The 23450-nt window shown below is 33.9% G+C and overlaps 1 protein-coding gene across 5 annotated transcripts in view; it reads right to left on the bottom strand.

Annotated features, from left to right (window-relative positions):
* Window positions 1-23450, bottom strand: part of ATP9B (ATPase phospholipid transporting 9B (putative)) — a 450228-nt gene that overhangs the window by 380079 nt on the left and 46699 nt on the right. For all 5 annotated transcript variants that reach the window (XM_027852394.1, XM_027852395.1, XM_027852396.1 and 2 more), the window contains exons 3-4: window positions 15629-15779; window positions 12177-12290 (exon numbers count right to left, since the gene is read on the bottom strand). In XM_027852394.1, coding sequence (XP_027708195.1) covers window positions 12177-12290; window positions 15629-15779 — 265 coding nt within the window. The remainder of the gene's footprint in view (window positions 1-12176; window positions 12291-15628; window positions 15780-23450) is intronic.

Genomic DNA, 23450 nt, shown 5'->3' with positions numbered 1-23450 from the left:
AAATATAGTCCAAAATTCAACTTTTTTCTTAATTTATTTTATAAAAGATAAAATGAACTAATACAAAGAAAGAAAAAGACAAAAGAGTTAATAACAAAAACATTACAAAAGAAACTGAATAAGGAAATTGTTGTTGATTTTTGGAGTACTATGGAAACTAATAAAATTAATATATACTTTTTAATGTTTTAAAATAATTAGCAGTCAAAAGATTTTTTAAAATCATTTTGAATAAACAAATGAGTTACATACATAATATACAAGAATATTAATATCAAATTAACAAAAACCAATAAAAATGTTCATACTTAATTCATGCAACCTATCATCACAATAAAAGCCAGTAGCTGAGAAATCACATTGATCATATTTTTTTTGGGGGGGGGGGGAATGGGACATTTTTACAATACTCATTTCTTTCATTCAGAGAAAAAAAGAATACATAGATTAATTTTAGCCCATCTAAATAAAACTTGTACCTAACTGTTAATCTGAATCCATGACACAACACTAATATGTAGCTGATGCCTAACATTCAAAATTTACAAATTTCCTGGCACATTCATCAGTATTTTCCATGTTATTCTCCTTCTGATTTGATAAATAACTTAAATTGGATTCACTGATGACCTTTCTTCAGTCTATTTTATGAATGATAGGTCTCATATCAAACATATCAAATGATGTCAATATATTAAATAACATAGAACTCCAAGTGAGTATTAGTATTCTTTTGTTCTAAATTTTGTTCTATGAAATATAGCTTGAAATAAGTGAACTACTGGGTAAGTCTTGGATATCTTTGAGACAAAGAACTGTTTACTATATATAGGATTTGATTTGTATAATGGATACATAAAATGTGTCCTTGAGCTATGATATTCCTCTATAATGTCTCTAACTATAGAGATAATTTTAGTAGTTTCTAAATTTAATAGGTTTATCTTACAAGTATTTAATAACTTCTGTCTTACAGGCACATAGGAAAAATTTTCATGTCTTACACTTAGATAAAAAGAAAAAATATTTCCTGGCAGAGTTCTCCTAAGTTCTCCTTGGTCAGAACAATCCATAACTGGAAGGCCAGAAATATACAAATGTACTAATAAAAAACACTGTAAAAATAAAAGGTGATTAGAAAATCCCAAAATAGGAGAAAGGCTGGGTTTAATAACTTGTGGTCAACCACATTTAAAAAGGTCTAAGAAAGCAACCTCAGAAGTTCAAAGGTCACATTAAATTAATTAACTAATATCTTAAGTACAGTTAACTCCCAGGGAGACGATTAAAGTTAAAATAAAAAATCAATTAAGATATAAATTAAAACTCTTACTTTGCCATACCATAAATCTAAGGTTTTGTTCTGAACAGCAAAGAAGAAAAAAACTAATTGTATATTCTTTAAATGAATGTGAAAGGTAGAAATCACTGCTACATGGATGTTAAAGAAAGCTGTAAACAAGAATTACTAAAAAACAGATAGATAGATAGAGTTGGACATGTAAAAAATTAGATAGCATCACAACACAATACAAGCCTCTTCCCTCTCAGCATACACCTTACCAACAAGATAGAAGACACTGCCTTAAAAACATGAGAAAGATACATATTTTTAGTTCTTCTTTTGATCTATGGGTTAGCGGCTCCTGAACAGGGTAAATGGTTTCCCCAACCCTACCCTCTTTACAAAAATATACCTGTCTCTACTAGAAGTCTAAATTAGTTCTGTGACAATACTTGTTTCAGTCCCTAATATTAGAATAAGGCATGTCATCTTCTAAAATGGCTTCTTCTAGGGGCAGCTAGGTGGTGCAGTGGATAGAGCACCCGCTCTGGAGTTGGGAGGACCTGAGCTCAAATCTGGCCTCAGACACCTAACACTCACTAGCTGTGTAACTCTGGGCAAGTCACGTAAACCCAACTGCCTCACCAAAAAAATAAAAATAAAATAAAATGAAATGGCTTATTCTAGGATAACAAACACTAAAGAACTGTATCCCATTACCATAGATATGATCATAAAAGGAAAAGGCCAAATATTATATTGGAATAAGTTATATCTATTTGTATATGTGATGACTGTACTGACATTCTTCCCATTCAATAGCTTGAAGGGGAAGGGGAAGGGGAAACGGAAAGACAAAACATCTATATAGTACCTACTTATTACATACCAGGAACTGTGCTAAGAGCTTGACAAATATTATCTGATTTTTTCCTCACAGCAACCCTGGGAGGTAGGTGCTATTATTATCCTCATTTTAGAGTTAAGGAAACTGAGGCAAATAGATGTTAACTGACTTGCCAAGGGTCACACAGCTATTAAGTGTTTAATGCTAGATTTGAACTCAGGTCTTCCTAATTCCAAGCCCAGCACTCTCTATCTACTATGCTACCAGCTACCTCAGGAAATCTGAATATAATAAACTTAGAAAAGGTGAACCCAAACATATGGTCTATCACTGACAATCAGTACTATTATCTTTATCAATGCCACTATAATGTCCAAAAAAGACTTAAAAATGATTTTTAAATAATTAATGATTTTTGTAAATTAAAATCTTTGTAATACAACAGTAATCAAAGAGATCTCCTTTTATGTGTGATGACATAAGCCATAATTAAGGCTTAGTGCTTTATGTTAAAAAAAAGGGGGGGGCAGGTAGGTGGCACAGTAGAGATAGCATCGGCCATGCAGTCAGGAGGACCTGAGTTTAGATCCGGCCTCAGACACTTACTAGCTGTGTGACCCTGGCCAAGGCACTTAATCCTGATTGCCTCAAAAAAAAAAAAAAAAAAAAAAAGAAATGGGGTAGCTAGGTGGCACAATGATCTAAATTAAAGAGAATAAATAATGGAAAACATCATAAGCTTATCAAATATGCTGATCTTTATCCTATAATTGGCTAAAATTAACAAACTATCTGCTATCCATGAATCCCTTGACCTTCTGTCTTATCCCGAGTTGCATCTTTCCAAACCCCAAGTTTACCCCCAACATGTTCCTTCTTGGTTTCTATTAAGATGCTGCCGAATGTAAGTAGATAAAATCAGGGAGCCATGATAAATGGATTCACTATGAATACATATTATCTAATCTCAAATAGGCCCTCACTTCTGCATGGCAATCTATTCTTCCTTAGTCAAAAAGCATTTAAGTGCCTACAGTGTAATAAGCACCAGGGATACAAAGAAAGTTTAAAAAAAAAAAAAGATTCTGCTCTCCAGGAACCCACAGTCTAATAGTGGAGATAACATGCCAACAACTATGTACAAACAAGATATACGTAGGATAAATTGAAGATAATCAACAGGGGTAAGGCATTAGCATTAAAGGTGACAAGCAAAGGCTTTTTACAGAAGTTGGGATTTTATCTGGGGCTTGAAGTGAGAGAACCTAGGAAATGGAGATAAGGAATGAGAGAATCCCAGGCATGAGGGACAACCAAGGAAAATGCATAGAATTAGAAGATGGAGTGTCTTGTGTGAAGAAAAGCAGAGGCCAATATCATTTAGTGGCAGAGCATACTGGAAAGAATAAGATGTAAAAAGACTGCAAAAGTATAAGGGGACCAGATTATGAAAAAGTGTTTGGTACAAATAGAGGATTATACATATTTGATCTTGGAGATGAGAGGGAGCCACTGGGCTAATTGAATAAGAAGGTGAGAAGGGAGGGAGATATTATCAGATCTGCTCTTTAGGAAAATCAATTTGATGGATAAATGAAAGATATACTGGAATGGGGAGAGACTTGATACAGGGAGACCAACCAAAAGGCTTCTGTAATAGTCAAGATGTGAGGTGATAAGGGCCTGAACCAGAGTGGAAGCAGCATCAGTGGAAAGAAGGGGTATATAAGAGAGGTTAAGAAGGTAGAATTGGCAACCGATTGTATATAGGGGGAAGGAGATGACAGAAAAGGAGGAGTTTAGGATGACACCTATGTTGGCAACCTAGGTGACTGGGAGGATGGTGGTACTCTAAAGAATAACAGGAAAATTAGGAACGGGGGAAAAGGCTTGAAGGGGAAGATAATAAGTTCCATTTTGGAAACATTAAGTTTAAGATGGTTTCAGATATCCAACAGGCAGCTGGAAATGAGACTGAAGGTTAAGAGAGAGATTAGGGCTTGATAACTAGATCTATTAAACAATAATTGAATCTATGACAGCTGATGAAATCACCAGGTGATATATCATAGAGGAAGAAGAGAAGGCTCAGGACAAAGCATTGTGGGATACCTAGGATGAATGGATGTGACTTGGATGGAGATCAAGCAAAGGTAATGGAGGAGTAGTCAGACAAGCAGGAGGAGAATCAGAAGCAGTGTCAGAGAGAGGAGATTATCCAAGGAAAACAGAGTAATCAACAAAGTCAAAGGATGGAGAGAAGTCAAGTATAAGGATTAACAAAAGGCCATTAGATTTGGCAATTAAGAAGTCATCAATAACTTAGAACAGTTTCAACTGAATAATTAGGTTGAAAGTCAGTGTGCACAGTCAAGAGGAGAGTGAAAGAAAAGTGGCAACAATAATTACTGATGGCCTTCTCATGGAGCCTAGCTACAAAAGGGAGGATGATAGCTACCAGGAATGGACAGCTCAAGTTAGTGTTTTATGAGAATGGAGAAGATATGGGTATATTTGTAGGTGGTTGGGAAACAGCCAGTAGGCAGAGGGAGACTGAAAAGTAGTGACAGTAGGGATACTAGAGGGGCAATCTGCTGTAGAAAAAAAGGAAGGAATGGGATCACTTATGCATGTAAAGGGATTTGCCTTGGCAAAGAGAAGGGGTATCTTATGTAAGCCAGAGGTAAAAGAGGAGATAGTGAGGAAAAGCATCAGAGCAAAATGAGATAGGAGGAGTGGAGAAGAAAGCTATCAGTGCATGGATTCAATTTTTTCAGTTAAGAGGGTAGAAAAACCATGGAAAGTTTGAGGATGGATGAAAAGATTTGGAAAAACTCTGTGCTAAGCAGGATAATGAATTAATTAAGAAGGTATAAATGGACTGCCCTGCCAACAGTAGGAGCCTGGTTGAGATCCCATACCATATAGTGGACCCAGTCACAACAGTTACGTGATTTTTCTCCAGCTTCATTCAGCTGTGCATGATCAGGAGCAAAGGCAATAGTTGATGGTAGTTACTTCAAGTTTGAGGCTTGGAAGAACAAGATCAGTAATAGAATAAGGGGGCAAGGGACTCAAGAGAAGAAGACAGTGTAGCAGTTAACCTTCCCACTGGTGGTTAAAAATGGGTATGTGAGGGGAGTGTGACTAGCACAGCACTGATGGTCTGAGAAAGAATTACAACACAATATAAGTATCTTCTACTCTCAGCAGATACCTTGTAAACAATTTGCCTAAAAACCAGAAAGCTACTTATTTCAATTGTGTCTTTTGACCTGTAAGTGATCATGAGATACAATATTCATGAAGACATACAACCAAAAATAGCTTATTGTGAAAAACTAAGTATAATCCTATGGGGTGGAAAAATGGACTATAAATAGAACACTCCAAAGCATTCCTGATGAAAATATTGGAGTCTCTCTCACTGAGTCATATTTGTGTAAGCTGTTTTGAATGACTTTTTGGAAATAACAATACAACTCAACTAGCAGTCCTTAGTCCTATAACTGCATATGAACATAGCCAGACAACTGAGGGTCTCCAACAATGAGAGAATGGAAACCAAGACAGATCCCAAAAATTTGAGAAGTATCTTAACAACTGCCCTGAATTCTTTTGGCTCTTTGTTTTTTAATTTAGAATTTGAGAGAACCCTACAATTCAGCCAGGAAGATTTTGCTGTGATTCTTTAGTGCAAGCCACTGGGGTAGCCACTTGAAAGGATAATAAGATTGGGAAGTAGGCATGGGCCTGGTTAGGCTTCAAAGTTGAAACCCAATGATCCTAACTATTCTGCAGCTGTCCTTCTCCCTACCTCTCACCCCTCAACCCCCCTACCCCCCAAGCTCTGGAACTATGAACTATAATTAGATTAATTCTGCCTTTGTTCTTGATGGGATGTGTCTTTCTACTCAATTTTGTCCCATTAGTTTTCTCTAATCTTCTGGATGAAATTGCCTATTCCTGACCACCACTTCCTTAAATGTTTTTTTCCTCCATTAGAATATAAAATCCTTGAGAGCAGGGACTTTACTTCTGCATTTGTATACACCTCCTGTTTTTAGCATAAGGCTTGGCTTGATATTTTTTCCTTCTCTAGTAGGTAGCTATCAGAGTTTGAGTAAAGGGAGTAAACAGGGTCAGATACGGGCTTCAGGAAAATAACTTAAGCAGCTTTTTGTAAGATATATATTGTTGTAGATAGAGACTTGAGGCAGGGAGTCCATTTAGGAGACTTATAGTCGACTCAAGACTTGCTTGGGACTTTCTAAACATCTTGCTCATCTTGTCTGTACTTGAGCCTTGGAGTCTCTGTGTCATCATGCTTATCCCAATACACTAAGAAATCAGTTGCCCTGTTCATACAACTCTCTACTGCTCATGCCTGAAATTCTCTGTTCATAACACACCCCCTTTCCTCCCTGAAACAATCCATTCCCCACCTTCCTTTCTTAGAAAATTGTATAACCATTCCTTGCTTTCCCCAAACTGAGCTGTTTCAGCATCAGGCTGACTTCTCCACATGATCAATATCACACTTGACTTTTACAGGCACTGTCTCCCTCCGCTTTTCTTCCCTTTGGGAAATCCCACAGTATTTGTGCCTCAGTTTACACTCCATTTGGGATTTTCTTGACAAAAATACTGCAATGGTTTCCTTCTACAGATCATTTTACAGATGAGGAAACTGAGGCAAACAGGATTACAAACAGAGTCACAGAGCTAGTAAATGAGTATGGATTTGAACTAAAGTCTTCTTGACTCCAACCCCAGCATTTTATCCTCTGTACCACCTACCTGCCCAAAATCAGGCAATCTATGCCTAAATTAAAATATGAAACATATGAGCATCTATTAAAACAATACAGGGACACTGGCCTCCCTCTTTTCCTTACACAAGAAACTCCATCAACTAAATCCTGGAATACTCGCTTTATGTCTTCCATGCCTGGAACACGCTCCCTCCTCATTTCTGCCTCCTGGCTTGCCTTGCTTCCTGGAAGATTTGACCTTCTGCAGGAAGCCACTTCCTTCCAACTTAATCTCAGCGCCTACCTTCTCAGACTACCCCCCAATTTATCCTGTATATATCTTGTTTGCAAATAGTTATATGCATATTGTCTCTCCCATTAGACTGTGAGCTCCTTGAGAGCAGGAGCTGTTTTTTACTTTCTTTTCTTTGTATTCTCAGTGCTTTGGTGCCTGGCACGCAATAGGTGCTTAATAAAAGCTTGCTAACCATCAGAAGACAGAATATACAATCCCCCCAAAAAGTGTAAGACAGCATGTCACATAGTTTTCTATAATGTAAATTTAATGATAGTTTCATATGGAAAAATATAAAAAGAAGATAGGGACTGTTTGTGGCGTTCCTTCCTATCCCCAGCACTTAAGCAGTATCTAACACTTAATAATAAATGCTGATTGACTGACAATCAAAATTCTCCAAGACAGGACTTGTGCTGGTCATACGCTGAAATTTGTCCAGGCAGTTACCAAAGACTTCCCTGATTTCTCCAGGTGAAGGTCTCTCTCTTCCTTCTCTTAAAAAGCACTATCTAAACTCCCTTAAACATTTGCGACTTATCAGATTTTGTATGATATTCGTTGGTATACGTCTTTTCTCTCCTGAAACAACATGGTGTGCTTTCAAGCCACCTCCTGCACCCCAGTGGTGCCTCCCTAAGGAGATTACCCCCCAACTACTCTTCTCTATAAAGTGCACGTACCTAGTTTTCACATGTTGTCTTCCTCAATAGAATACGTGCTTGCCAAGAGCAGAGAATGTCCTTTCTTTCACTGTGTCTCCAGTATTTAGCACAGTGCCTGGCAGAGAATATGTGTTTAATAAACTCTTGTTGACTCAGTTCCTGTTTGGAGTCAGAAGACCAGAGTTCAAGTCCCTCTTTAGAAGGCTGACTTTGGGCAAGTCACAACCTCTCTGAACTTAATTTCTTCATTTGTTAATATAACAGTGATAATAAACTATTTCACAGCATTACTATGAAACTCAAATGAAATTATATATACAAAACTACATACATTTATATTTATACATATATTTTACATATGTATAATATATCTTGTATGTTATATATATGTATATTATACCTTACACAAATTATATATACAAAACAAAAAGTCAATTGATATTTACATTTTGTAAAGCATTATCAAAGCATTATTTATCAGTCGACCTTTTGCTGTTGAGTCATTTCAGTCATGTCTAATTCTTCATGACCCCATTTGGGGTTTTCTAGGCAAAGATAATGGAGTGGTTTGCCATTTCCTTCTCCAGCTCATTTAACAGATGAGGACCTAAGGCAAACAGGATTAAGTGACTTGCTCAGGGCCACACAGCTAGTAAGTGTCTGAGGCCAGATTTGAAGTCATGAAGAAGTGTCTTCCTGATTCCAAGCTCAGGGCTCTATCCACTGTTACACCTAGCTGCCCGACAATCAACCAGCTTAAATGCTCACTATGTTCCAGGTACTGTACTAAGCACTGAAAACACAAATAATGGACAAAACAGAGTCTTCCCTGAAGGAACATACATTCTAAAAGGGGAGATATTCATATATAATCAAGTACATACAAGATACCTACAGAGTAATGATAGCTAGCATTTATATAGCCCCTTATATGTGCCAGGTACTGTGATAAGTGCTTTGCAAATATTGTGTCGTTTGATCCTCACAACAGCCCAAAGTAGGAGGTGCATGAGAGATATCTCCATTTTACAGTTGAGAAAACTGAGGCAAAGAGAGGTTAAGTGACTTGCACAAGGGCACACAGCCAGTAAATCTGAGGTCAGACTTGAACTCACTTTTCCTGACTCCAAGTCTAGAGTTCTTTCCACTAAGCCACCTACTACCTGAACAATAGACAGAAAGTAAACTTAGAACCAAAGGCTCTAGCCACTGGGGGGTTGGGCAGGAACAGACCAGCAAAGGTCTCCTGAACAAGGCAGCACTGAGCTGAATTCTGACAGAATTGGGGCTGAGGTGAGAAAGGAAAATATTCCAGATATGAGAGATAGTCACTGAAAAGTCAACAACAGAATCAGGAGATGGCAGTGTCATGGGAAAAGGAACACTAAGTAGGCCAATACAGTTAGACCATGGAGAACATGAAGGAAGAGTCAACTGCCGAAAATCAAAGAGTAATGGAAACAGGTCAACTTACCAAGGGTTTTAAATATCAGAAAGATATAGATATATAGATATTTGATCCTTGAGGCAAAAAGGAGCCACTAGAGCTTAATGAGTAATGGAGAAACACTGTCAGATGTGCACTTTAGGAAAATAACTTTGGCAGGGTATAGAGGATGTATTAGGGTGAAGAAAGACTTAAGGCAAAGAGACCAATTAGAAGGCTAGTGAAATAGGCCAGGTGAGAGGTGATGTGGTCCTGAATTAATGTGATATATGTGAGAGTAAAGAGGAAGGGACGTATATAAGAAATTTTGTGCAAGCAGAAATGACAAAATTTGGCAACTGACTGGCTAAGTGGCATAAGAGTGAAGAATGATAACATAGATGTTGCAAACCGAGGTGACTAGAAGAATGGTTCAGAAGATGGATGTGTTTGGGAAGAAATATAATGAGTTCTGTTTTAGATATGTTGAATTGGAAAGGCTTATGACAGTGATGTCAAGCTTAAAAAGAGACAGGTACCACTAATCTACACACAAGGATCCTTAAGGGCCATGTAGTGACTTGGTTTTAAAATTTAATGTTATCTATGTTTTATTGTATTTTTATTTTCTTAAATATTTCTCAATTAGATTTTAATCTAATTACATTTATATTATAATTTAATTACAATTCAAAGGTAATAATAGACTATTTCACAGGACTACTGTGAAACTCAAATGAAATCATATATACAAGGTTTTTTGAAATTATAAAGCATTCCTGATCAATCAATAAGCACTTATGAAATGTTCACTATGTTCCAAGAACTGAGCTAAGGATTGTGAAGTTCAGGCTGCATTTAGGAAGTTACAGGTCATATGTTTGACACCTCTGGCCTGTGGGGCATCCAATTCAAAATGTCCAAAATGCAATTGTTGACATGGGTCTATAGGTCAGGAGAGAGACTAGGGCTAGATATACAGATCAGAGAATCATCTGCATAAAGATGATAACTGAACATATGGGAATTGATGAAATCATTAAATAAGATAATATAGAGGGAAAATGAGACTAAGAAATAGCAGTCAGACAGGTAAGAGGAAAAACAAGAGAGAACAGTGTCAGGAAAATCTAGAGAAGAGAATATCCAAGAGGAGAGAGATGGTGGTCAACAGTGTCAAAGGCAGAAGAAAAGTCAAAGAATACAACCAAGAAAAAGCCACTAGATCTGGCAATTAAGAGGTCATTGGTAATTTTGGAGACAGCAGTTCGAGTTGAATGTTGAGGTCTGAAATCAGACTATTTCCATAAATTTTATGTTTATTGAAAGTAGTCTTACTATATCTCACTTATTCTCTTAGCTCCCTCTGGGGGTCCTAGCATGAGGTCTCACATGCCTAAAGTATTTAATAAATAATGATTAAGTTAAGCAAATAAAGACAGAAGTCTATTTACAGTTATAGTGGAACTCTGTTATGACAAAGCTCTAAATACATGGATTTAGCTAAATCAAAATTGAAACTTCATCTTTAAAACCTAATGTCCATCTGGAGTAGAAACCTAATGAAAGGTATTACCCTTTTAGATGAGGCATTAATATAAGAGAAACTCCTGCCTGCAAACATCAGTATTACATTGAAAGATTCCATTCTTATAACTATTATACATATGAAAAAAAGTTACTCTTAAATTCCCAAAATCTCACTCAATATAAGCATTTACAATAACACAGAGAACCACCAGAGATTTTAAGTAAGGGTAGGTGAATGAAGTAAAAGCAGAAAAGCACCAACCTAAGTTTTGGTGAGGTCAGGTGAGGTCAGGTAAAAAGAAATGAGAACATAAGGCTGAGAATACTCAGATAAAGAAGAGACATACTACAGGAAAATGACTAAAGGCAGGAGAAAAAGAAAGAGAATAAGAGATATCCATTCCATAAACAAATCCCCTCTTATCTCCCTTTTCCCTATATGATGGAAATATAGTTAATGACCCTTCTAGAGCATGATGAACCACAGGTAACAAGTTTATGGACATAAAACTCTGAAGATTTCTTAATCAAATAAGTTTTTGTCAAGTGGATCTTATACTTTAATTGCAGATATACTTCCATTCACCTTCCTTATCAATTATATTTTTTTGCCTGATTTTGAAACTTAGAACCAAGAAACAAAGTAATCCATTACCTATGACAAAAGCAGTATGAAAGACTAATATAGCACTAAAAATGTTTGCAAGTTAAAATGATGAAAACAGCAAGTAGCATATAGTTTATATGAAAAATTTGATAAGCAATACTATAATACTCTTAAAGTAAAAATCAAAAACTTTATACTCTAAGGTGTCAACAAAGATGGACTACAGTAGAATCAATTCCTTTCAAATGTTCACCCTCATGACTGACATTCCATCAGCCAAGGGAAAAAAACATGCCTATCTGTCAGGATGTCAAGAGACTAACTGAACATACCCCACAATTCCTTCAACATCATTCCCAGGAGCTCAATTAGCACAGGAGGGAATTAGGCAAGCAAGACTGGCGTGCTACTCTTGGGACAAATGCAGAATGTCTAATTCAAAACTCCTTAGTCACTAAAAAGAGGCATTCACTTGCAACAGAAACCTTCACACAGACGTATAATATCTAAAAAATTCTAGGCAATCTCGCAGGGCCAAGATAGCACTACAATATATCTTAGATAATTTAGAAGAATTTTCTACATTTAAAAAAAACCTTTTAAATCTCTGGACAAGAGTCATATAATAAGCTACATTAACGAGAATCATTTTTAATTGGTCATATTATGTCTTAATAGGACCAAATATTAAATTGTATTTCAAAATCTTAAAAAAATCCTTGTAATATTAAACTTAATTGAACACAATATTGAACTTTTTCTTTTACCAGAGGAGCCCAGTAGGTGTAGAGATAGCCTATTTTCAGTGCTGGTACAAACTGTGAACAGGACACTACCAGAAAATAGAGATTCAAGAAAAACTTGAATTGTTCATATAAAACCTAAAAAAGAAAAGAGAAAATGTGAAGTCTCAGAGAAAAAACTAATGATTTCATTATTTTTTTTAAATCAATATAAAAAGTTCAGAGCTCTGTTAAAAGTATGCATATGAACCATTATTCAACCATAGCTTATTAATTGTATCACTGGCTTTCTAGAACCATACCACCTATAAATAAAAATCAGATAACTAATTTGTAATAAATTGAATTAATTTTTAATAATTCAGTTTTTAATTGAATAAATTTTATAATTAAATTTTAAACACTACTAGGAACTAAGTTATGTTTTTTTATGGCAAATTTTTTTTCTCCTCTCAATTGCAATAAAATTCTTGTGTAAATATATAAGGAAGCTGAAAGATCTAATTTCTCCTTGATATTATTAGCTAGTCAACATAAATCTGACAGTAAAAAACTTCTATATGGAAGGAGGAGTAATATCTTTATGTTTAAAATGCATTTTTCATTTTATCAAATTTAATGTTTAATTTAATGATTACCCAGCCCTGTCATTATAATGAGATGGTATAATTTACTTCCAATTTTAAAGGGCATCCATGAAGTAGCTGAAAAATTCCTGTGTGTTTTATTAGTTTCTAAGTAAAGAATATCCAAGGTTTCTTGATGTCTAAAGTTTTTTTGTTTTAATAAGGAATTTGCTTTTGAATGTATCCGTCCCGTTATTCCAAAGAATTAAAAGTGCTTTTAATAACACTACAAATGCCACAAAAAGTACTATAGGGTAAAACTATTTAATAAATGAAAAACTAAGATTAAGATCATACAGTTGGGCCTGAGCTAAATCTAGAAGTGTGGGCTCCTGACCTGTAATTTCACTGGTTTCAGGAACCCCTGATGAGAAACCTCTACTAATACAGTATCAACACTTCCACCATGACTTGGAGTCTTAAGAAGTTTTGTAGAATGGAGATGTCAAACACACAATGTACAAGCTCCCAAGCAAGGGCAGAACCAGATTAAAATGTAATTGGGAAATATTTAACAAAATAAATAAAATTACAATAAAACATAGATAATATTACATTTAAGTCTGTATGTGCCCAAGAGGGATCCATGAATTAATAGTCCATATTTCTATTGGAATTTGACAACACTGGTGTAAAGTACTGAGAAGTTAGTAACCTGGCCAACATCACACTCTATGTGTTAAAGTTGAGATCTGAACCCAATGTTCTCGGTTCCAAGACCACCTCTCTAACTTCCCACCAGTTAATTTTACTGACATCAATTTAGTCTTACAGCAAATTATAGCCTTCTATAGTAACATCTTTCTAAAAAACATTAAAGAAATTTCAAGAACTAGTCATAAGTGCATATTCATTTTAAAAAAACAATTCTAAAAAAAATCACAAGATAAATTCAGCTGTATTTATTACTTCAACATAAAAAAAAAGTTTTCTTTTGGAGAAGCCTTGATTTTCCTTTAAGTAATCAACTCCACAATTACATCTAAAATATGACTAACTGTACAAAAATCTAATTGACTTGCATTTTTCTTTAGTTATTGCAGTGGCAATACCTGTAGTCTATTTTCAACAAAAAATTACACTATGAATTGTACTACCACTTTATATGAACCTTCAGTAAAGATATCTAATAACCCTATGATCTACAAACAAATTTAGTATAAAAGGGAGATTCAGGGATTGCTAGAATACTTTGAAATCTAGTGTATGGCTAGATTTTGGTTTATTAAGTTCTACTAAAATAACTGTAAATAAAATATTTATGAATAAGAAGAATTTTAAAAATACATAATTCTATTTCACCTAATCACAAAACAGCAGGTCAACTTGGAAAACCTGGCTTCATACGTTTTATACGGCTTTATATGAAAAGTTTAACATTAGGCAAGTTAAGCAACAGTTAAATATGAATACTTTTTGTTGATTTAGCCTAATACATTGTTTTACATAGAAAAGTTATTTACTTCATTATACATTTGTTTATTTGACTAAGACAGCTTTGCTACATTGACAACCTGTTTATAATCATAATAAATCTGTTCAATTTAGGTCTAAAATGTTTTAAATTATTTTGTAAATTAATCTCAGCAGGATAAGCATTCTTCTCCCCACTGATTTCTTCAAAATTTCATTCAACATAAATTATACCTATTAGCAATTCAAAAATTGCAACTATTTTTAACAATGGAATAGAATTCCTACTGTGCAACTACCAAACATTTTTTAAAATACTACATTTTATATGGAAAAGGCTAATTTAAAAGGAAATATTCTAAGCAAAAATAAAACATTCACACAATACTAGGCTTCACAAACAAATCAACAGGTATTTGCAAAATATGGCTGATCTTTGGAAGTTGTATGAATTTAATCTGATCAACGTTAAGCTGCACTGCAGATTTTTAACCACAGTAATCAATGCTTTACTGTATACTTAATGAACTTTGTGACCTTTAGGAAAATGTACAATGCTTAACCAACCTCTGTGTATTTAATAATTTAAACCTAGGGAGAAAACAGTAGCTTCGTTCAATAAAGATGAGAATATTTATCTGCCTGAAAGACAGTTGACATTTTATTGCCCTGACAAAAGATCAGTCTTTTAATTATGGAGCCATTAGTTTTTGTGTGTTTTAATAAAGAAGCATATTAGATATCAAGCATTTGCCAACTATTGGATGGATGGGGGAAAAAATCAATACCCAATATAAAGTAGTGTGATTATTTAAATTAAAATGTAAAGGACAAAGCAGCTCTAAATTGAAGTAGGGAAGAGATTTTATAGCTAAATAGCACAAATCTGTCAAAAAACAAGATGTTAAAATTTTTTTAAATTATACATATATTTAAATGAATCACTTTATAATATCCCTTTTATAATCTGTCTATGAAACAGGACCCCAAAATTAGAAAAATAACACAACAATTCTACACATATGTAAATGTGGCTTTGTAAATAATGCAAAGGTGAAGGCTAAGAATACATGGGCTTTTAAAAAACAGTATTTGGTATCCTTTCAGCATTTTAATTATTTTGAAAGGTAACCTGGTAAGTTTATTAATGGCTTATATTAAAATCACTATGCTTAAATTTGAACTATAAATGGAAAAATCTATTAAAATCTAGACAGGCTTTTTCATTTTAAATTCTTTTCTATTAACATGTGCCTGTTTCAAACATACTTTTGAAAACAGATCAATTCCTTATGAAAACAATTTTAATTCTACATTTCCTTCTCATTTTTTACTAATATTTCCAAGAGAAAAACGTTATTTTCTGCAGTCTTTAATGAAAAGCAAACTAACAGCCCTTTGATAAGCCCACCTTCAAGAAATCATTAGTAGTCTTACCCCAGGTATAAAGGTAAATATATTGTATTTTTGATTTTTTATAGAATTTCTGGGATATTTTTCTTCACACTTTTCAGGACATCCAAGCCAGACAGTACGAGCTTTCAGTTCCTTCTTTCTTCGGCAAACATTTATGAGCCAGTCACAGCAACTGAACAGAACAAAGACTATTATTTTGTATTTGTCAAAAAAATTTCAACATGCTTCTACTTGAAGTCATTATTGTTTGTCTCAATATTTAGCAAAGATACTTGTAGCTTATCTAATTACAAAAGTTATACTTAAAGAAAAACAAGATCCGTATGCAAATTTCTATTCACAATCAAAATTCTAAAAGATATTTACATTTTTAGAAGTCTGAAACGGCTTCTGGAACCTCAGGGAAATGATCTTCCCTGCTAGGCTCTCTTATTGACAAAATTCAACCATTAATACACTGAAACATTAGATGTTTTATGTATTGGGGAAGAATAACTATAGATTATTGGAAAGTCTCAATGCACCACTCAGTGATAAAGCCTCTACAGATTACAATTAATCTAGCGTATTCCTCCATCTCTTCTCTGAGGTAATCACTTTTTCCCACTTCGTAGAAAATGACTTTTGGGGGAACATTAGGTGATGCACCATTACTATTCAGGGCTCAAATTAACACTTGAGAGAACAGTAGTATTTAATCTGGTATCCTGTTCATAAAGTACTAAAACAGAAAATACTGCTGGAGTGCTAAGTAATTCTCTTCCATGTAAGGAGTAACTTAATTCAACACTTTTACTTGCTCTAACAGATTTCATTTACCTTCAGGAATAATCAAACAAGCAGGTGACTAATATATCAGGATTCACAGAAATACAAGTCCCCTCCACTAACCTGAATACTATTTAAGGATTAAGTATAAAGAATGTCCACAATGAAGATGCTTTAAATTATCTTAGAAGATGGTGGCAAAAAAATTTTAGTCCATCACCTCTATAGCCAAACTGAGATAAAGATTTAAAATTACATTAGAAATGAAAGTTAGGTATGCATAATTTTCTATAAGATTCCATTTCTTTGTCCTAGTTTCTCAAAGGAAGCTAATGAATTTCTGTCTCACAAATATTCAGGGACTTAAACATCCATGTAAAGCAGTTATTTGATAATAAAACCTTAATTTACCAACAACTCTAATAATTTCAGGGAATACATCTTTCATGGAAACCTCAAAAAAAAAAATTATATGCCCAAACTATTTTCTACTGAAACATGTCTTACAGGAATTTTTCTATTCCCAACTGTATTTTATCAGTGCCTTATATCTGTATATACTATATATGCACAATGATTTGACCTCACAAAAAAGACTTAAAATTTTCCAAAGTACCTTCAGAATCAGTTTATAACCTATAACAAAAAATTTCACTACTTTATAGTGGCCCCATTTTAAAATACTCTTGATTATTTCCAAAAATACAATATACTGCCCAAAGAATATTTTCTTTTGAAACTATTCAAAGACTAACATAGGCTCTAAAAAATTTTTTCAAAACAATTCCAAAAACATTTTGAGCAGTCTCATTGAAAGAAGCACATACATATATTTTGCAAGATGATAGCACTCATTAATATGCAAATTATGGTCTAATTTTTTTTAATTTTATAGATATAACATATACAAACACAACATAGTGTTTTATACAGTATGAAGGTCCATAAAATAAAAAATAATATTGTTACATAAAATTCAAGGTAGACCAGATAAGAGTAAGATTACTTCCCAGGTATTTTATATTTTCTTTATGGAGTTGTTTTTAACTTTTTTTTTTAAACCCAATTTACATACCCAATTCCATAGGATTCTGTAACAACCCAAGGTACCAATAAAATATCACTTTTTGAATATAATACCACAGTTAAGTGCATAGTGACCAAACAGCTAAATACTCAGCCAGAAAAAAATTTATTGTACTTATTTTGTCTGCTTTTCTTAGAATATAAGCTCCTTGAGAATACAGTAGATTGTTCCATTCTTTGTATCACCAGTGCCTAGCATATTGCTTAGCACATAATAAGTGTTTAATAAATGTTGATTGATTGAATGAACTTCCTAATAAAATCAAAGGAAGAGGCAACTAAATGGCATTAATTTTCAAAATGGGAGACTAATTATGAGTAAAACTTTTAGACTATAATATGGCTAAAATCTATGTTTCTTTCCAACTGTTTTACTTTAAAATTAATCCAGTTATAACTGGTTTTGTGGCTCTTGTTTCTTTGATACATCATTCTTGCAAGTCACTTGTCTTAAATTCTAATTAGTCCAGTACTTAGGCATCTCTACTTGACTCTCTGGTTTTGCATATACATTTTCAAGTACAGTAAAATTCCATTATAACATGGCTAATTTTCACAAAGAGTCAGACAAACCTCTAGATGATACCCAGGGAAACAAATGATAGCAAAACAAAAGTTATTCTGTCTTTTAATAGCAAGATTATAAAAGATAAATACTACTGATCGTATTTTTTTCAAAAACTATGATCCAATGGATCCATGCTTTACACTACTATCTCCTTGTCATCTTCCTAACATCTGTTACACCCTTCAAACAGGACCTATATAGGCCATGTGTGGGAGCTGCAAAGTCAACTTTGGAATCTGCACCCTAGGATCAGGCTATGCTAACAGTACGATTGCTAAAAGTCAATAATTCATGCACCAAGAAAACTTCACCACCTCATAATCTTCTTGCCATATGCCCTGCCCTTATACAGTGTCTTTCATATGTTGTGTTTAACATCCTATGTTCAAATCAATATAGTACTATAAAGACTTAACTGAATACTTTAACTCTGAGATGGGGCAATTCATCTAGGTCACTTTAGATAATATCTCCCAGAAAACAAGTTTTAGGATGACTTGGAATAAGAGGCCACAGACTATACTCCTATTCTTAAAAACCCACGAACAAATGTATGCCACTAGTCACCAGAAGAATCCTGAGAAAGAATGTAGCTTGCTCAGCACTACTCACCATTATTTTTAGAGTAATAACTCAAAGCATTAAGTATCACATTTGTACACAAATAACAGCACACTTTAAATTCTATACAATTTCATCTCTCAAAAATATTTTAGCATGAAATGAATAAGAAAATATAAAACACTTTTAATATTACTAAATCCAGGCTAGAAAATACACAGAGTGACACATCAAAAACTAATCAATTTTACTTAAAGTTTGATAAATTCAAAACTATGACTATTCTTACACTTGCTCTCATACTTACACTCAGTGTATTCTCCTACTGGAACCGTCTGTGGCTTAATCTTTTCCTCAGTACACAAATGCAAAAATACATATTTTAAATATATTCTTCCAGAACCAGAGATATTCTTCCAGAATAGCTAAATATCTGTAAACAGTCCTTTTCAGTTCTTCTAAAAGTAGGTCTGGGGCAGCTAGGTGGTACAGTAGATAGAGCACTGACCCTGGAGTCAGGAGGACCTGAGTTCAAATCCAGCCTCAGACACATAACACTCACTAGCTGTGTGACTCTGAGCAAGTCAACCCCAATTGCCTCACCCCCCCCCAAAAAAAAGAATAAAAGTAGGTCTATATTTTTTGAGGTTCTAAGTGGCTCACATTAAAAAAAAAAACAAGCTTAATAGAAGTACATCTCATTCAGACTTTAGAGGGAAAACAGTGAAATGACAAATGTTAATAATCAAAAGGTGCTGAAGTAGTAAACTAGTTAATAAAATGTGGAGCATTCAGAGAAGTATGACACTAGTATAATACAAAGTGTGTTTTCGCTTTACCATAGAATTCTATGGTTTAGTTCCAGAAAACTTAACCACTTTTAAATCCCTACCACAGAACACAAAATTTCACATTTGGCAAGGACATTAGAAATCATCTAGTTCCACTGTCTGTAAATGAGGAAACAGGCCAACAGAGGTTAAGTGAAAATGCCTGTTAGTTTAATGAAAAAACCAAGATTAGAACCCAGGGCTCCTGAGTCCTGATACAATGTAGTTTCACTTACTTTCAGAAGAGCAGTAATCCTTTTGCTACTTAACCTCAACAGAAAAGGTTATTTTCAAAGTGTGCTTACTATATGAATACTACAAATGCAACACAGGTTTTATATGTTACTTTATTAAAATGTTAAATGCATTAAAAACAAAAAACTCCTGGAGAATATTTCAGACATATGACATTCTGTTCCACAAAACACTCAAGGTCAGCAATTTCCTGATCAGATAATTAACTATTTTTTAAAGCTCAGATTCTAAGTGAAATAGATAACAAGCATTCCTGGATTTTAAAAATAATATGAAACTTAGGAAACACTGATTTTTAAAAGAATTTAAGTGATTAATGAGTCCCAGATGATGCCAAACAAGCTTTTTACACACAGAGTTCTTACAAAAGATACTGTGGATGCAAAGCCATAATGTCTGTATAACATGATCTATGCTATAAACATCAATGACAATAAAAACTTTAATGCATGCACCATTGTCAGTGTTTACACGAAGCTAAAGCCCTGTTGATACAGAATTCCTGTACTCCCCAAAATTAAATATCAGGCTTTTTTAACATATAAATTCAATAATTTAGCCATTTATTTTTCACTTCCACACTTCAGATAAAAGTAAGAGTCCTAATCTTGCAAGGTGTAACTGTGCTAGTAACGTGCAAGCTATTACGGTGCTAATGTTCAAAAAATAGACAGGACATAATAATTCCTTTAACAGATATATATATGACATATAATCAAAGCATATGCTATTTCATGGAATGTTTAAATATATTTTAATAGTTGAAGAATTCTGAATTCTTCTTGGAGCTTCACAAGAACTCACACATGATTCTGCAGAATGAGAAATTATTATCAGAGAGAAGAGGCCAGAGATTAAAAATTAAGAGTATAGGTAAGAACACTTGAGGCTATTGAGAATACATATGACAATGAAATATTTATTATTTGTGGCATGATGTGGAGTTAAGAAGGAAAATTAAATAACCTGAGAATATCATGAGGACAAAACAATGTTCATATGACAAATGAGGATAAGAACTGATAAAATACAGAGCAGGAATGGAAAATTTTCATATATGGTAGATGCTAAGGAGAAAAGAGTGGCTAGTTCTATATAACAACCTAAATAAGATTCCTACAATATCCTAAATATTTTCCAGTGTCAATAAATCATTTGCAAGTTCTCTTACCCCTCAAATTGAAAGTATGCCCAACACTGCAATATCACTCTTGTTTTTGATATACAATAAGATAAATTTCTTCCCCAAAACAGAATCATCCAAAGAGAAAACTAAACTAAAAAAAAAAAAGAAACCAAAAGGTCACTATTTATTAAATTTTAATTGGCCAAAAACTACATTCCACTAAAAACTGAAATAAGTTCCTCCAAATCCCAACATACTGTAATTATTGCATTCAAGTGTAGCTTGGTAACTAGGGCAAAAGCAACACAGTAGTCACGTCATTCTTAAAAGATCAGCATTTTCCCATGCTTCTGCATAACAAATGTGCAGATTAATTGAAAGTATACAGGCCATTTTGGAGCCCAGATTAATCCAAGCATTTGATATCCCCTTCACTTCATATGGAAATGCCATTCAATTGCACCATTTTCATAGGGACAAAGTGTTTTTTGATAACAAGTGGAATGTAAATCTCATGAGAAAGAAATCAATCTAGACCAAAGAACTCCAAAGTATTGATCTATGCGCATTACAATTTCACAAGCTTGAAGGAAATTCGAAGTTAAAGAAAAATTGTCACAGGAAAGCAAAAGAATCTAAAAATTCTATATTGTGCTAAATTATGAAAATAAAAATAAACAGTTTTCTGTAAATTAATATATTATTGCTTCATTATAGTTCAAACAGTAAAATGTTCTGCATTACCACAAAATCTACAATAACGAAAACCAAACACTTATACTGAAATGGTCATTACAATTCTTTAAAATTAAATAGCCTAAAGTACAAATAATTTCAATATCTCTCCCAAAATTTATTCTTTTTAAAATATTTCTTCTGAAAAATATTTTTTCTACATATTATTCTCCTAGGTTGTCGACCAGGCAGAAATAATTTTAGTGATGCTGATATGAACAATCTAGTACTTGTGCCTATAAAATATGTTCAGCACTCAAAATTTAAATTATACAAACTGCGCAAAGAAAAGTATAAGCCATTTTGTTAAATGTATATTTTGGTTCTAGAAATATTGGGTTTTTCATTTTTAGTGGTTTTTAACTTCTCATACGTCTTGGAGTTTCCTAATGCTATTTAATTGGATTTTCCTACATGATTAAAACTTATAGATAACTTATATCCTTTAATAAATTTATATAATCTGTTTAGTGGAATTCTGTCAAGTATTTAAAAGTAGGAAAATATTTTCCTTATGACAGCTACATTCTGAAGATAATTCAAGACAGCTCTAAATATATCATGTCAAAAGTTTTCAAAAGCAATATATTTGCCAATACAAACTTCTAAATTCTGGCTAATGCAGACATTGGCTGTTAGGATAAGTCTTTGGGATATGGCTTAACATTTGATCTAAGAAGAACAAATTAAAACATGCCATTTAAAAGACTCATCAATAAGTGATAAATTTGTTAACCAATAAAAGCCCACTGCTAAGCATTAGTGACACTTCTAGTCTACTACACCAACGGCTTAGCTGTTGTCCTTTGTTTTCAAAGAGGACCAAAATGACATCACTATGCTAGAGTCAGGTTTCAGAGTGTCCAAATGCGGCAGATCAGACCAATACAGCTTGGAATGTTCTACCACAGGTCGTGCACAAATAGTCTTTGTGAATATTTAGAGTAGATTCTCTAACTTTGCACATCTAGCATTTCTCTTGAGCTATTTCAATTCTGCTTTGCTCACAGAGCACAGCACTTTTTCTGATGTGGGCATGCAGTCCTGTACCAGTTTCTCCCTAACATGATAACTCAAAACAGCAACAACCCAATCCTGTCTTTTTATGTCCACATCATCAAACACTACTTTACTTAATAGCTTTAGAACCTGGCTCTGGTTCTCTCCATCCTGCCTCCTGTCATTCTCTTCAATAGTCTTGAACTCTCAATTCTACCTCCTCAATTCCAATGCTTTTCACTCACCCTCTCTAGTTTAAGCACCTAGAAACATAGCCAACCTTTAGACCTTGCCATAATTCAAAATTGCTCCACCTAAGTTTACCTTTCACATCTCTTACCAACAAAACACTAAGGAACCTGCTTTCGACCTTAATTATGATTTGTGGTCCTGTCTCCATGCTATTCTCCCAGTATATAAACTAACCCCAAACTAACTATTTAAATGATGTTCAAAATAGTATCCTACACTACCTCACTCTTTGAAGTGCCACAATGCCAACCTCTTAACAAAGTAGGTAACTTGCACTGTCAACTTTAATGATGAGGATGGTATTTATATGGTGCGTTAAGGTTTACAAAATTCTTACATATATATATGTGTATGGATATGGATATGTGTATATATGTATATATAAAATGTACACACACATACACACATATATGTATATTCTCAGAATTATTATACGTAATGCCCTCCTAGAGGGCAGGGACTTGACTGTATGCCCTCAAGGAGCTTACCTCGTATCAGGAAATGGAATACACATACGTAACAAAATGAATACAAGGTTATTTGGAGAGAAAGCACTAACAGCAGGAAGGAAATCAAAAAAGACCTTATGTGGAGATGGAGCACATATTGAGCTCTGAAGAAAATGAAGTTTTCTAAAAAATAGGAGTAAGGAATGAGTACATT

Source organism: Vombatus ursinus, unplaced genomic scaffold (assembly GCF_900497805.2).
Source record: "Vombatus ursinus unplaced genomic scaffold, bare-nosed wombat genome assembly UNPS02009573.1, whole genome shotgun sequence".
Lineage (NCBI taxonomy): Eukaryota > Metazoa > Chordata > Mammalia > Diprotodontia > Vombatidae > Vombatus > Vombatus ursinus.
Note: the sequence above shows the minus strand (reverse complement) of the source record. Positions and strands in the feature narration are given on the sequence as shown.